Genomic DNA, 13,134 nt, shown 5'->3' with positions numbered 1-13,134 from the left:
ATCGGATGAAAAACATTTCTCAAAATATATATATATATATATATATATATATATGATGAAAAATAGATAAGATGATTAAAAAAAGAAAAGAAAAAAAAAAACAATGAAGTTTTTATAAAAGGGAACTTTAGCTGGTCCATATGGTAGGATTAGTATGACAAGCCTAGAGGGTAGTGATTATGGTTAATTTAAACTAATGAATACTAATGTGGGCCAATTAAATAAATTAACAAACTTTTGTTAACTAGTAATTTAAACAAGAATTTTATATAAATACATTCAATTCAAAATTATCAATAAATTGACAAACAAATTCAAGAACAAACTATAGCAATTAATTCTATGCAGTGAAATCTATCAATAAATTAGTTGTAAAATTAATTAGGGAGAGGGATAGAGTAATTGACATCGAGAATTTTATAGTAGTTCGATACAACCGACCTACATCCACTTCTCAAACTCTTCTTGGACATATCAATACGAACTTGACTCTTTTCATAGCTTAGAGTGAACCGTTACAACGTTCTTTTTTTCTGGAGTAAGAACGAACATGACCCTTTCTACGGTTGAGGATCAAACTGTTATAACGCTCTTGTTATGGGTTCAAGAGTAACCCTTTATAATATATTTAGAAATGAAGAATAGGATGAGAGAACTCTCTTAAAGAGTAGATTTATAAATTTGAGTACTCAACTAATAAATCCTTACAATACATAAATCTCTCAAGAATAAGATGAAAAGAAAAAAAAATTAAGAGCTTGGAGAAAATACCAATGATGGCTTTGAGGATTGTAAATATATGTAATTGTAGTCTAATTGTGGAGAGAAGATGGAAAGTTTAAAAAGAGAGGAAAATTGGTGAAAATTACACTTAATTTGGTTTATTAGATCTTGGAAATGAAAAAATCAATGGTGGAGAGTTAAACTCAACTAATTCTTAGACCCCAACAAAATAATAATATAATAATATATATATCTTTGAAAATTATTGCTTTTAAAAACAAATAAAAAGCAAATATCCGCAATGTGTGTAAAATCAGTAGTTTGACACAAATATAAAATAATATTAAATTCAATTTCTTTTTAATTCATTTTCTTTTTAAAACCAACCAAAAGGTCATCATGTGTCACGCCTCTATTGATCTAGGTGGCACATTTAATTAGTCCACCTTGATGAGAAAAATTCTCATGATTTGTTCGTTAACATTGTTTTGGTCATATCTTCTTCATTTAAACTCCAATTTGAGTTTTTCAAATTGCATTGAAATCGTTATTCCGAGCTCTACACAATAGAAACTTAAAAACACTCAAATTGTTAATAAATAAGAGCGGGTTTGTTATCATCAAAATAGTAATTAATTAATTAATTTGAGATTAAGGGTCTAAAAGCCAACAAATATGTTTTCGAGCAATACTTAAGTGCAGTCTAAACTGCACCTAAGTCCCATGCTCCTTATTTCTTTAAACAAAAAAAATATATTTTTTTAATAATTAAAAAAATTGTTCTGTGGCCCTGTACCTAAGCTTTTTCCTCTATTTAATATATCCTTATAATTTTCCAATTTAAATCCCCTTTCCAATGTTAATATATGTGGTCATTAAGTAATGACCTCAACATATGAAAGAACCTTTTGTTCAAACACATCTAGAACCATGAATTTAAAATTATGATCGGACAATTACGTGGATATAATTATATTAAGGAAAATTTTAAAAGTTAATAAATATAGTATCGTATGTCATAAACTGAATTTATTTTTGTTAAATTAAAGTATATATTATATAATGTATTCTAAATTATATGATAAATAATAATTACACTTTTTTTAATATAGGATATGTTTAAAAAAAATAATTTAAAAACGTAAAATATATTCATGAATTAATTAATAAGGACAATTGCAAATATATCAATTAGACTTAAAGTATTAGTGGATATAATACAATATAAAAGAATTTACAAATATAGAAAAATTTAGATTAAGCTCTCGAGCTAAATGGAGTCTATTACATTTTGGTATATTTGCAGTTTTTTTAAAATGTTATACACTAAATTATTAGTTGTAAAAATGCTACTCATTACAATAACCTAAATTAATAATAACTCGACATAACATTAGTGAATAACTATCACTAATTTTACCATGTATAAATATATTCTAGAACAAATATTGAACAATTGTTTAAATTGGAATCCGATTTTTTAATATGACACATATATGAAAATATAAAATATAACTACTCTCTTTTTCTTGAATATCTTCAAATTGCCTACCGAAAAGGCCTTAGTATCCCTTTCAAAGTTATGTTCAATATAGTTGTTTCCTGTCTCTCACCTTTGTAAAAACTTCTGACATGAGCTATGCTCTTGTTTTTTCCCTCACTCTAACTCCCTTTTCTCACTATAATTCTTAATTCTATGGGCCTAGTTACAAATAGGCCACCCACATAATGGTTCACTCAGTAAACTGAGCCAACTAAATGGCTTATGAGACAAAACCACTGTTAACAAAACAAATAATAAGGCAAATATCTAGGATTAATTGTCCAAAAGACCTATTTTAAAAGTCCAAAATGACAAATGATCCAGTTTTTGAAAAAATATGTCAAATGCTCCTTTGCTGATGTAATGACCATGTGAAATTACGTTATTGCCCTTCTTTTTTTCCTCTTTTTCTCCGGTGCGAGAAATCTTTCTCTGTACGTCGTCTTCTTCTCCGACTTCTTCTCCTCTATACGTCGTCTTCTTCTTCTCCAGCACGACGAGTCCATACGAGTAGTTCCGATGCAACCAACTTCGATGAGCAAGAGATGAGAGAGATGAGTAATTTTATGAGTGAGGAAACGAAGAGAGAGCAAGAAGAGCGAGAGCGAGACGAGCTAATTATTTCTTAGTGAAAAAAAGAAGAGAGAGTGAGATGAGCTAGAGCGAGAGACAATGATTTGTGAGTAAAAAAAAAAGAAGAGAGAGCGAGATGAGTTAGAGCGAGAGACATAGTGATTTGTGAGTGAAAATAGAAGAGAGAGCGAAACTCCTTTTTCGCATGTGTGCGAGTATATTTTGGTAATTTCACTCGAATTTGACATTAGCAAAGGTTCATTCGACATTTTTTAAAAAACCGGATCATTTCACATTTTTTGTCTAATTTTTGGGTTATCCATCCTAGGGACCCAAATATCTATGTGTAAAACATTGTTGTTCCTAATTCCTATTTTCACTCGAGAAAAAGTTGGGAATTATAGTTTAGAAATTAACAAAATTTATCACTTCAGATATTAAACGGTACTTCACAGGGGGAGGGGACATAAGACATTACAGGTCCAAAACTAAGCTTCAAGTTCAATAAAATCACTAAGGACTTGATGTTACTTTTGTGGAGATTTTAAAAGAAAATCCCTTTGTCCCCTTCCAAGAGTCATAGTCTTATGGGGCCCATTGATAATAATAAACGCAATGCAATATATACATTTTGAACCAAAAGTAATAATAAGAACAAGGAAATTTTTTTTTTAATGATGGATATATGGAAAACTAGACTTTGATCAAAATAAAAGATTTATTATACTCATGGACTGAAATACCTAACAAGAGTTTAGATGATGTACTTTTTAATAATTTAAAAAAAATCTTTTGATGTGAAGTTTTTTACTTTTGGAATTCTTCTAATAAGCTAGAATTAGAATTAATCATATCAAAATAACGACTATTTTTTAGTCAATAAATGAATTACATCAATAAAAATAATTTATACTTATCAACATAAATATAGTTTAATCGGAAACTATATAGTTCAAATGTTAAAATCTCTATCATCATATCAAAGATTTTTTTAGAAAAAAAACTTAGGTGCAATTAATTTTTTTTATGTATCTCGATTAGCACTCAATAAAAATGTGTCACATGACTATTATTATTTTAAAAAAAATGCCACGTGGTGTTTATTTATTTTTTAAAAAATAATTTCTTTGTGGGTAAAGAAGAGGGAAGGCTACACTTAATTATGATTTTTATTTATTTAAAAAAACCACGGAAACTTTTAAAGATAGAAAAATAAAGAAAATTATTTACACAAAATAATAGAATTTTAATCTTTTTCGATAAAAATCAATAAAAATCTATCAGTGTTTATAATATTTTTTTATTAATTTTATAAATAATTTGACATTTTTTTTACATTATAATAATTCCCATGAGAAGGAAGGTAGTACATAGAGAGGGCGTGGAGATAAAGCGTAGTACAACTTTTGGAATATTAATTTTGGTAATATTATAACCCATTTTTATTATTCGAATTCCATTCACTTTATATGGATTCTTCAACTTTTAATTTCACTTTTCTTCTTCTTCTTTTTCTCTTCTGCACGTTTCAGATTATCCCAACTTGTCATTTGTATTTTGTTTAATATAGATAACATTTTAGGATAGAGGATATTCCATATTTATACAACCATATAAATTTTACTTTCAATTTCATCAAAAATAAATAAAAAATAAGTTGATGGGATGTTATTCCTTATTTTTATACCATGGCATTTATCTTTTTTAGCCAATGAATTTTGATTGGGGTTAAAGCTATGAAGCATAGATACTTTGTGTGAAACAAAGAATCCATATCAGACATGTATATACTTCCAAATATTTTTCAAATACGTATCTAGCATACGATTTGATGTATCTATTATAACGCTTACCTTTTATAAAAGAAAAAAAATAAGCAACTCATTTAATCTTTCCCAATCTAAAATTAGGTAGCCTATTTAAAAAACTTCCTACTCGAGTCCAAAACTAAAAGAAAAATAAATAAATAAAAGACCAAACCCTAGAATCATCTAATTTTCATCTTAACATTTGAGTTTTCATAAAGTCTACTGAAATATAACCCACTTTAATATCTTCAGCAATTCAACTAAGAAGTTGTTCGTTTATCTTCATACTTCTCCCTCTAATCTTCTTCTTCTTCTCTGATCAATATGGACACTTTTCTATTGCATTTTATTGACTATTGTTCTTCAACATCTTAGATGTTGCTTTTTGTATTGTACTATTGTCATTTACTTATATGCAAAATTTATCTATATCGTAGACTCTTTTTTTTAAAAAAAAAAAAAAAAAAAAAAAACATATCTTCAACATATCAGTATCCTAGTTTTATAGAAATTGACGTATCGTCGTATCTTATCGTATCTGTATCTCGTATCTGTGTCTGTGTTTGTACTTCATAGGGTTAGAGAGATTTGAATATCTGTCTCTTGGTTGAGACTAAGAATATATGTTTTAACTCGTTAAACTATGCTTAAGTCACATTTTTAACCATTAATATTTAACACTTTTTATAAATAACTCATTTACTTTTATCACATTTTTTTAATACAATAATTACAAGAATAAAGTTCGAACTTTTTCTAAAAAAGAGAAGATCGATTATGGTTGAACTAAACTCATTTTAGCCTACATCTTTATCACATCTATTTTAATCATATACTATAAACATTTATTAGAACATTTATTAGGTATTGGGTTGGAAAATCTTATGGTTGAATTTGGATACATTGATATAATATTAGAGATAATATAATAAAAAGTATGGAAATAAATGTATAAAGCTGGTATGAAGTTAGGAATTCATGCTTATCAAGTACATATAATAAAATAAAATACATATAAAAAGTTGAGAGGAACCATAAATAATAAAAGTAGTGGGAAGTTATTATTAGACTTCAGAGAAAAGAATGCATAATTTAAAAGAGAAGGAAATAAATAATTAAAGGTGGTGGGGAAAGGTAGCGGAATAGCAGTTAGATAGAGCATTAAAGGGGACGGTGGAGTTGGAATGAGGTGAGGACCCGTCATGACAAGGGAAAAAGATAATGAATTGTCTCGTAAATAACTTGTATGGTTCCACTGTCCTAAAATATGAACTATAGACTAAAACGTCAAATATTCGTAAAAGATAAAAGTAAAATTTAAGCAATTTTGCCCACTATAGTTAAAAGCATTTATCTTCGATTGGAATGTCAGAAGTAAATCTTCAAATGAGATTTGACCTAATTTCTTAAAGTAAATGAGAGTGAGAGCAAGGATAGGGAAGAGGGGGCAAAAACTCAAAAAGTTTATTGAAGCCATTAATGTAACTCCTTAGGCCCAGGATTCGGATCAAAATTTGAAATTCGGATTCGACATTTCTTGGTCCCGACATTCTCCTATATTCCCTATTACTTGGCAACATCATCACTGCTCATCTAGAACTACTTCGAAGAGTGAAGGTTATCTCCACAAACCAACACGGATACTTTCAACATGTTTTGTTCTCACTCACATATTTCTTAGAAAATTTTTCAGGAAATCACCCAACATAAAAGTGCTCCAAAGTAAGCACGTTTAACTTTGAAGTCCTCATGATTTAGCCATTGAAAAAAAATATGTACATTATTGGTATAGGTGGTAACTTTCAATTCCATTAAACGCTTTTTAACCATACTTTTATATTCTCAGGATCTCTCATTCGGATGTGATGTCGGTTTATTCATGTACCTCTCATAAACTTAGGTGGTATGACCAAAGGATTAAAAAAACATATTTTATAAAACTAGATCAAATCTCATTTGAGACAAATTTTTTTAGTATAACAATTATATGACCTCTAAAAAAAGAAGATCATGTCAATTAATATTGAACTGAAGTCACCGATCATCCTTAAATAAAAATCCAAATAATTTCATATAATTTTTTTTTTAAAAAAAAACATATAATTATAATAGATTAGATATCTTATAAATGTAAAGAAAGAAGGAGGGGGACCACATGAGGTGGGCTGGGCCTTGGGGTGGGTTGTACAAGAAGAAAGCAAACGCGCTTCTCTATCTCATCTCTCATGTCATAGAAACGACAAAATCGCCTTTTTGATATTTATTATTATTTTTATATATTAAATTTGACAACGCCCAGTTTTTGTCGTGGCCTTCTTTCTTTATTTTTTTTAAAAAATTGTGGTTCTGAATTTACGATCATTTTATTGATTCTGCCACTCCCCTCTTCTTTATTCTCTACTCTCTTTTCTCTTTAAATACCATTTTTGTCCCCTTATCTATACTTTTGCTTCATTTTCACTTTTAAATACTACTTTCATTTCTATATTTTTTTCTTCCATTTTATTTTAATTTCTGTATTTTTAAAATATTCATTTTGATTTTTATAATTTCAATTTTAATTCATTTTGATCATTGTACTCTTAAAAAGTTCATCTTGATCCTTATACTTTCATATTTGGTTCATTTTTTGTCCTTAAATTTTTTAAAAAAACTATTGTTTTGATCCTTTAAATATAAAGTAAAAATGAAAAGAAGATACTAAAGGACCAAAATGAGACAACATTGAAAGTGTAGAGACTGAGATGAATCAGAATTGAAATGGAACATTTTAAAAATATAGGGACAAAATATACCAAAACCAAAAGTACATAGATCAAAGTAGTATTTAAACCTTAAACTATTCATTTTAGTATGTGTAATTTAATTTTTAATTATAGGCAAATGGCAAAAAAAAAAAAAAAAAAAAAAAAAAAAAAAAGGTATCTTGGTAGTTACAATTATTCCTTCAAACTTTCAATAGTAAAAGTTGAACATTCAAGGGCATTTAGGGCAAGAAGTTGGGTATTATAGTCATAGATTATTATAATTGGTTTATAATAGTATGTGTTTGAAGTGTAATCTATTTTAGTTTGAGAAGAAAATAATAAACACTGTAGGAAAAAAAACAATGAATGTAAAATAGTAAAAATAGTAGTAAAAAGTAAATACGGTAGCAAATGAGAGTTTTGAAATATTGTTGACTGTAACTAATTTGAGATTTTGTAGTAAGAGATGGTTATTATAGTCTTAGGATAATATTTGTCTCAAACGCCCCCTCCAACTTATACAAATGTTAAAATTGAACATTCAAACTTACATAATTGTAAAAATTATAACAACGGTATAAGTTTGATGATTCATTTTTTTTTATCATTTATGGTCAAATTTCTACAATTATTGAAAGTTTGAGAGTCTAGTTTTAATATTTGATGACCCAATTTTTAGAATGGATAATTTTAAGGTGTATTTACAACTACCACCAGAGATGATTTTCGCAACTTGACATTTATTTAATTTTGTCTTTGTACTTTCAAAAAGTGACTATTTTGATTCTTTCATTTTTGTTTCATTTTCAAATGATCGAAATGGTCCTTAAATATCAAAATGAACTAAAATTCAAAATAGAGATATTCAAATGAAAATTTTAAAAGTAGGGATAAAAAATTAGTCTTTGATTTTTTTTCTCATCCCTCACCTTATCTTTATTTTTACTTCTTCTCTTCTTCACTCTCTCTCTCTCTCTCTCAATTTTCTTTTTTAAATTATCATTTAGTTTTGAGTGAAATTTACAACACTCAAGATTCTCCATGAATACCTATCATTCTTAAAAAGTAAGGGGAAAATAGAAAAAGAGTAAAAAATCCTCCATCAAAATATTCTCCATTTTATCCTTTAAAGGCCATACATTGGATAATGAACATAGTCAAGTCATGGATCTTGGTAGTGATGATGATATAGAAACACTAACAACTGATTAATATATATATTTTTTTCATAGGATTGATTGATTGCTTTTTTTTTTTTTTTATTATTATTATTATTATTATTATATTTGGTAAATTAATCCTATCTGATATTTTCTTAGCAACTAAAAATAGACCACTTTCAATGACAAGTTAGAATATGGGAAAAAAAAAACAAATGGCAAAGTTTAGGTTTTGAATTTTGAAATTTGTGACTATATTAAATTTATTTGATCATTCAATTTTAAATATTGAATTAATTGTTCAATAGATTTCGAAGTATTTAACTTCTTTTATCTAATAAATCGTTGACGCATCTTATATTTTAAAAAAAACTATAGACCTACTAGATACAAAATCAAAAGTTTAATAATTCTACTAAAAATTTAATTTTATATCAACTAAATTATTCGATTCTTTTAAACGAAAAATCAAATTGAAAGTTAATATACGTTTATGAATATATAAATATAATTATAAAAAGTTAGAAATTAAAATAAAATAAAATAAAATAAGAAAACAATAAAGATTTGTTTGGAGCCTTGAATTGATTATTATAGCAAGTAGTTGTTATAGTACAAGAATTATAATCTTCTGTTTTTGGATAGTCTGAATTACAAACAATGGGAATAATGGTTACAAAATATTAAACATAGTAGATAATAGTAGGTTTTGCACGCTACATTCAACACTATTTCAAAAACCTCATTTGTTACAATATTTACTATTTTCCATTCATCACATTTTTTTTTTATTATTTATCATACTGTTTACTAATTTCTTCTTAAACTAAAATAGTTTAAATCTCAAACACATATTATTATAATCTAAATTAAAATAATCTCTACCTTAAATATAAATTATTATAATCGAATTATAATAATCAATTTATTGTTTCAAACATTCTTTAATAATCTATTTAACACGAGATAAAAGTTTGAATTTCGAAGGCCCCTAAATAATGGGAGAGACGGTTTAGGTGTAGTTTGAATTGAATGATGGAGGAGAAATGCGTTGGGAAAAGGCCAGCATTTAGAACCACACATTTCTTATATACAATCCTTCCTCAAATCTCTATTATATGTCTCTCTCTTATTAATGAATGATGACAATTCAGAAGTAAGCTATTATAGCCATCTTCTCTCCCAAAAAAACTTTATTCATTTATTCATATTCTTACACATCACGTCTCCTTTTCTCTCTCTTCCTCACTTTACATTAATTCAATATTGCGATTGCAATCTAACCAAAGCCTTCTCTTCCCGTGCCTTTCCCTATTCAAAGTCCATCCTTTCCCACTCAAATATTAAACGTCGTTTTGGATAATGAATGAAGTTGTTTAGTTGATAGAATACTTTCGTTTGTGGGATTCACAATCTTAGGAGTTAGTAAATCGTGGGATCGGTGGTTTTTAGTCGTGAAGCTAATAGTAAATTTAAAGATTTTTTGTATTAAATAAGGTGTAAATCGTCTTACCTTGTACCCTTTGAGCCCGCATACCCTAAGATACTATATATATTTTTAGAGGGTAAATTACAAAGAAAAAAAAAGAAAAAAGAAAAGACGTTTGTTGTTCTAAAAAAGTTACTCATGTTTTTACAAAGTTACAATATTACCTTACATGAATAAAAGATGTTTCAAAACTAGCATTCGGACAGAAAATATTTAGAATATTGGATGAAAATTTGATGTGATAATGACAATGATGTTGTTGGGATTAAGTCGATAAGAATGACATTCAGACATGTCGACTTTTTGTCCAACATTTTAAAACGTTTATGAAAAGTCAAATATAATATTGAAATTTTTTAAAACATTTTTAGTCATTAAGATCAAAATGCATTAGATAAAAAATGAGCCATATCACTTTTTTCTTCTTAATGTAATATAGAAATTTCATTATAAAAGAAAATTATGACGAAGGCATAAAGTCAAACTTTGTATGTACTTGTTGAAAGGAGATAAGGAAAAAACTTAAATCATTTATTTAGTAAGAAAAAATCCCCTTTGCCCTTTCTATTTTTATATAGACAATAAACACCTCTAGATATATTGACATGAACAGAATTCAATTAAGGAAGAAATCGTATTTTTTTTTAAATCAATAATAACATAGGTGAGAAATCAAACTATCAACTGTGAAATAGTAATTGGTGTCATGAATGTTTTTTAGAAGTGAAATTTGTCCTATTTAAAGTTCTTATGATTGAGTCATCGAAAAAGAAGGTATACCTTGTTGATATAGGTAGTAACTTTCTATTATTTTAAATCTTTCTTAACCATACTTTCATGTTCTCAAGATCCTTCTCATTTGAATGTGATATCGGTTTATTCATGTACTCCTCATAAACCCAGGTCGTTAAATACCTATTCATCATCTTTTTTTTTTTTGTTACCATATTTACTATTTTCTACCAGATTTGCAACTCAAATAGGGATATTTATCATCCATAACTAAGCGCCCAAAAATACTCCTCTAAGTTGAATAGTCTATGCTGACTCTCTCTAAATATAGATATAAATTGAGTTGACTGGCCTTGGAGTATTTTTAACGCTCCATGTTTTTACTTTTAAATTTGATACCTTAGTGTAAATTAGAGAATTTCAAGAGATTTAAGGACAAAAGTAAAAGAAAATTCTAAAAGATTAGGGACTATTTTGTAGTTATAATCATGAGTTCATATAAATATATATATTGTGGAAAAAAGGAAATAGAAAGGGAATTGTGGGAGCATTAAATATAAGGCAATATATATTGAGTCATTGGAAAAGGAAGCGTTGGCTTTTGGTATCTGCCGAATAATGACTTTACGCCGTCTAATTCATGAAATCATTCTAACCCAATTTCAGAAATGAACCCCGCCTCCGCCTCCGCCCCCGCCCCCGCCATCGTATTCTCCAATCCCCTCCTCCTCCGCCCTTCTCATGGTCCCCGCCACCGCCGACTCCGCCTCTCCCCCCTCCTCCAAGCGCAATAAACTGGCTCTCCACCGCCACCACCCCCTTCCGCCGCTCCTCCCTGGCCTCCCCGATCACGTCGCCCAATTCTGCCTCTCCCATCTCCCCCCTTCTCTCCTCTTCTCCGTCTGCCGTTCATGGCGGCGCCTCCTCTATTCCCCTTCTTTTCCCCCTTTCTCCTCCCTATACGCCCTTCTTTCTTCCTCCTCTAATTCCCTCGATTTCTTCAATTTCGATCCAATCTCTTCAAAATGGACCCCTCTCCCTCCTCCTCCCAATTCCCATCTCTTGATCCACCACCCTTCTTTCCTCTCCCGCCACCTCCCTGTTCAATCCCTCACCGTCTCCGGCCACCTCCTCCTCCTCGCCGCCACCACCCACAACCTCCTCCCCGCCCTCCCTCGCCCTCTCCTCTTCTCCCCCTTTTCCAATTCCTGGCGTTTCGCCCCTCCTCTCCCTACCCCTCGCCGTTGGTGCGCTGCCGGCGCTCTCCGTGGCTCTGTTTATGTCGCTAGTGGGATTGGATCCTTCTTCTCCACTGATGTAGCTCGATCTGTTGAGAGATGGGATTTGAAACCCAACGGTGGTGGTGGTTGGGAGAAGGTGTGTGGGCTTAAGGATGGGAGATTTAGTAGAGACGCCATTGATGCTGTGGGATGGAAAGGGAAGCTCTGTATGGTGAATGTGAAAGGGGATGCGCCGAAAGAAGGGTTGGTTTATGATTTGGAAAGGGGTGAGTGGGAGGAGATGCCGGAAGGGATGATCGGAGGATGGAGAGGGCCGGCGGCGGCCATGGATGAGGAAGAGATGTATGTGGTGGATGAAGTTAGTGGAAGTTTGAGAAGGTATGATTCAGAAACGGATTTCTGGGAGGAGGTAATGGCGTCGAATCGGTTGAAAGGGGCGGTGCAGATGGCGGCCGGCGGCGGCAGAGTCTGCGTCGTTTGCGGTGGTAGTAGAGGGGAAATCGTCGTGGTGGATGTGGTAGCGTCGCCGCCGCGGTTGTGGGTTGAGGCGACGCCGCCGGGAACGGAGGTTGTCGCCGTCCACGTGCTGCCGAGAATGAATGGTGCTGCAGAGTCATGATCGTCCGTCGGTTACAGCCAGGAAGTGATTTTTTTTTTTTTTTTTTTTTTTGAATATTGCGTTCTTGTTTAATATATTAATAGAAAGATAATACGAAGAATTTAGACCCAAAGATTTTGTTTTAAGTTTTTATTTTTAAAAATTAAGTTTATAACATTTACTTTTTTTTACTCGATTTAGATGAATTTTTAGTCCAATTTTAAGAATAAAAATATTTTTTTTTAAATATTTTTTTTTTATTTTTAAAATTAAGCTTGATTTTTTAAATCATCGATGAAAATTATATAATAAATGAAGAAATAAAGAAATAAAGAAATTTAGAAATAGGAGTAACATTTAAGAATTTAATTTTTTAAAATAAAAATAAAAGATAAAATAATTATCACCTAATTAATTAATTAATATATATATATATATATATTGGTGAAAGTAAAGGAAAAGTGAAAATTTGTGGGTTCAAAGAAGAGCAGTTGTTATTGGTTTGAGTTGGTGAACTATT

General features: G+C 30.0%; 1 protein-coding gene across 1 annotated transcript; it reads left to right on the top strand.

Moving 5' to 3' along the window:
- The first annotated feature begins 11,312 nt into the window (after nucleotides 1-11,312).
- Nucleotides 11,313-12,747, top strand: KUF1 (KAR-UP F-box 1). Its single transcript, XM_039020691.2, has one exon. The coding sequence runs from the start codon at nucleotides 11,517-11,519 to the stop codon at nucleotides 12,633-12,635; it is 1,119 nt and encodes a 372-aa protein (XP_038876619.2). The 5' UTR covers nucleotides 11,313-11,516; the 3' UTR covers nucleotides 12,636-12,747.
- Nucleotides 12,748-13,134: the final 387 nt, after the last annotated feature.

This window comes from Benincasa hispida, chromosome 11, assembly GCF_027475165.1.
Source record: "Benincasa hispida cultivar pf3 chromosome 11, pf3_genome.v1.1, whole genome shotgun sequence".
NCBI lineage: Eukaryota > Viridiplantae > Streptophyta > Magnoliopsida > Cucurbitales > Cucurbitaceae > Benincasa > Benincasa hispida.
The sequence above is the reverse complement of the archived record's forward strand: the minus strand, read 5'-3'. Positions and strand labels throughout refer to the sequence as shown.

What these genes read in the sequence shown, in the direction of transcription:
- KUF1 (XM_039020691.2), top strand. Translation starts at nt 11,517, where the DNA reads ATGGTCCCCGCCACCGCCGACTCCGCCTCTCCCCCCTCCTCCAAGCGC.